Source organism: Triturus cristatus, chromosome 6 (genome assembly GCF_964204655.1).
Source record: "Triturus cristatus chromosome 6, aTriCri1.1, whole genome shotgun sequence".
In the NCBI taxonomy this organism is placed as follows: Eukaryota; Metazoa; Chordata; class Amphibia; order Caudata; family Salamandridae; genus Triturus; species Triturus cristatus.
Window position 1 is genome coordinate 1,316,358,744 of NC_140589.1, and position 2,838 is coordinate 1,316,361,581.

General features: G+C 41.5%; 1 protein-coding gene across 1 annotated transcript; it reads left to right on the forward strand.

Annotated features, from left to right (window-relative positions):
- Positions 1 to 1,155: 1,155 nt before the first annotated feature.
- On the forward strand, positions 1,156 to 2,100 carry LOC146821361 (taste receptor type 2 member 9-like). The gene has a single exon (XM_085609834.1). It carries the CDS (start codon positions 1,156 to 1,158, stop codon positions 2,098 to 2,100), a length of 945 nt encoding a protein of 314 aa, XP_085465960.1.
- Positions 2,101 to 2,838: the final 738 nt, after the last annotated feature.

The window sequence follows — 2,838 nt, forward strand, 5'->3', positions numbered from 1 at the left end:
TTGCCTCTTTTGTATCTTTCACATGGTGCATACCTCTACCTTAAATGCATTCAACCTTTCGGTGACTGAGGCACATCACGAGGGTCTACATAATGGTCAGCTACAAAGTTTATCATAATGTCTGCCTCCTCCTCAGTGAAGTTCCTCTGGCTCTTGAGAGGGATGGTTGGCATCTCCAATGGGCTTGAGGTTTACTGGCTTCAAACTGACACATTTCACCATAGAAAGAGTGCAGGGGTGGGAGGGGAAGAGAGAGGCATCTGCTAATAAACTCCAGATGTGGTTGCACAAATGGACATATCTGAGTAGCTCTACATTCAAGGACTATCACAAATGCATTTCCTGCAACTATGGAAATACTAGTAATAGTCTGAGCAACCTTAGATGTACTTCTACACACAAGTAACATTATGATCAGATGGTTCTTGGAAATCTTACCTTGTGGATCTCAGTGACACACATATTATGGTAAAGATGTGCTAGTGACATCTTCCTCTACGGTGGTCATTATTCTTTATGTGTGAATCATGTAGTAGTTTATGAAGATCTAAAACTTCTGTGGAAATGACTAACATTTTCCATTTTTTTTCTGTTTACTGTGGTCATACAATCCACATTTTCCTAATAGTTTTGCTCTGTATTCTAGATGATCTTCTTTCATCTCTCACTATTTCACTCTCTATCCTCAATACCACTTTCTCCTTTATCATTTATCCGCTCCTGCTTCCTAACATAACATCTACTTCTGCACTCTTGGGTTCTTTCTTTTAATTCCTTCCAATTCTTACCTCTGTGCATCATGTGTCCTTTGCATTCATGCAACTTTATTTCCATATTTACTTCTTCCAATCAAATTCAAACTGAGATGCAAATATTTGTTGCTCAACGTCTAGCCAACTGTGTTGGTGTTGCAGATGATTTACATGCCCAGACCAACATTTTTATCCTTGGTGTCAGTGAAACCAAATTTAAGGATTATCACTGTACTATTTAGGCAGTGTCATGTCACTGTGCAGCTTCAAGCAAAATACGGGAAGACTCCACTTCAAAACGCGTAACGACACTAGGTCGCCAGACCAAAGGGGTAGAGCCCAATTTCACTTGTTACTCTGGAGATTTCCACTACAAGGACAAACAAGTCTTGTAATATTGACCATGGCTACTATAGATATGCTCATAGGCATTCTAACATCATTGGAATACTTCTTGGGGATCCTGATAAATACATTTATTGCAGCTGTGATCAGCCAGGACTGGGCCAAGACCCATCATCTGACCTTTTGTGATGTCATCTCCTTGATCATCGCCATGTCTAGAGCTTCTCTGCTCTCTGCAGATCTTATTTACCTTCTCTATTTCCTTTTCAGGCCTGAAACTAAAGTTCCTCAGTGGCTGAGTGATATGGTGATATATCTTTCCATGTTTTTGAGTTTTTACAGTTACTGGCTGACTGCTTTACTTTACGTTTACTACTGTGCTACTATTGCCAATTTCCACCAGCTGGTCTTTATCCGCCTGAAGGCAAAGATCCCCCAGTGGATGCCTCGGCTGATCTTTGGAAGCACGGTTGTATCACTGTTGTATGCAGTGCCGTCTCCGTGGATTTTCCGAGAATCGATCTCCCACAATTCAACCACTGACTACATTGGCAATTTTAGCAGTGAAGGCAATGAAATAGAAACAAACTTCCTCTGGCCGGTGTTTTATTACTCCTTTGGATACTCCCCTCCATTTCTCATATTCTGTGTCTCAGCCATCCTCCTCATAGCTTCTCTCTTCAGGCACACCAGGAGGATGCAACGCAGTGCCGGTGGTTTCAACCCCCCACACCTGGATGCCCATTACCGAGCTGGGAAGAGTGTGCTGGCATTCTACTTCCTGTTTACTGTATACTATGCAGCTTGCCTTTTTGAAAGAATGAGTCCACTCTTTCCTCCGGAGACCTGGGGCCTCACCCACCCTGTGATTACCCAGTGGTACCCATTTGTGCACTCAGCTATCTTAATCTGGAGCTGTCCCAAACTCAATAAGGCAGCAGTGAGGATCCTACAGCAGTTCCAGTGTTGCAAAGAGAGGATTTCATCTCAAGAGCAGATGTAGCCTCAGAGATGAGAAATCCTATTGTTGACATCTGAAGAAAGACTTCTTAGGTGACAGAAGATACTGAGGTGAGCTCCAAAGCACAATCACTCAGAACCAGAGAATTGACCTATCACACACAAAAGCTGTGCATGTCTTCAAGAGAGCACTGGGTCCTTAAACAATGCATCTAACGCAGAAACCAGGTGGTTTAGCCTCTCATGCCATCTTCCTACCCTGAAAGGAACAGAAATGACTGCCAACCATTTACAAAGAGAATGTTTCCAAATATTGTCATGAGAAATGCATTGAATTTTCCTTAAGGCTGATTGAAAGTTGTTGAGAAGATTTCACAATTTCAGGACCATGTTGGCGTATTTCTTCAGTGGAAAAACTTCTTTTTGTCCAAGATGAAACTTCTGTCATCTTTCTAAAGAGGCAAATTTGAACCCGAAATGTTGACATACTGTACTACATCCTGCCACCAGCCTTCAACGTTTTCAGCCATTTGTTTTGTCACAATATGAAATGCTTTTCTTACTCATATTGCCGCTTTTATTTGCTCTTCTGGGTGCATACTGATGTATTTATACACTACATGGTTTGCCATCAGAAAAAATACTTATCTTTCATTAAATGACAAATGTTCAATCAAGTTTCAGGCTGGAGATTAGCATTGTGGACCTATGTGTTTGACCAAATCCCTTGATGAAAGGTTCACTGTAATGCTTGGAGCCCTTTTTATTGGTAATATAATAC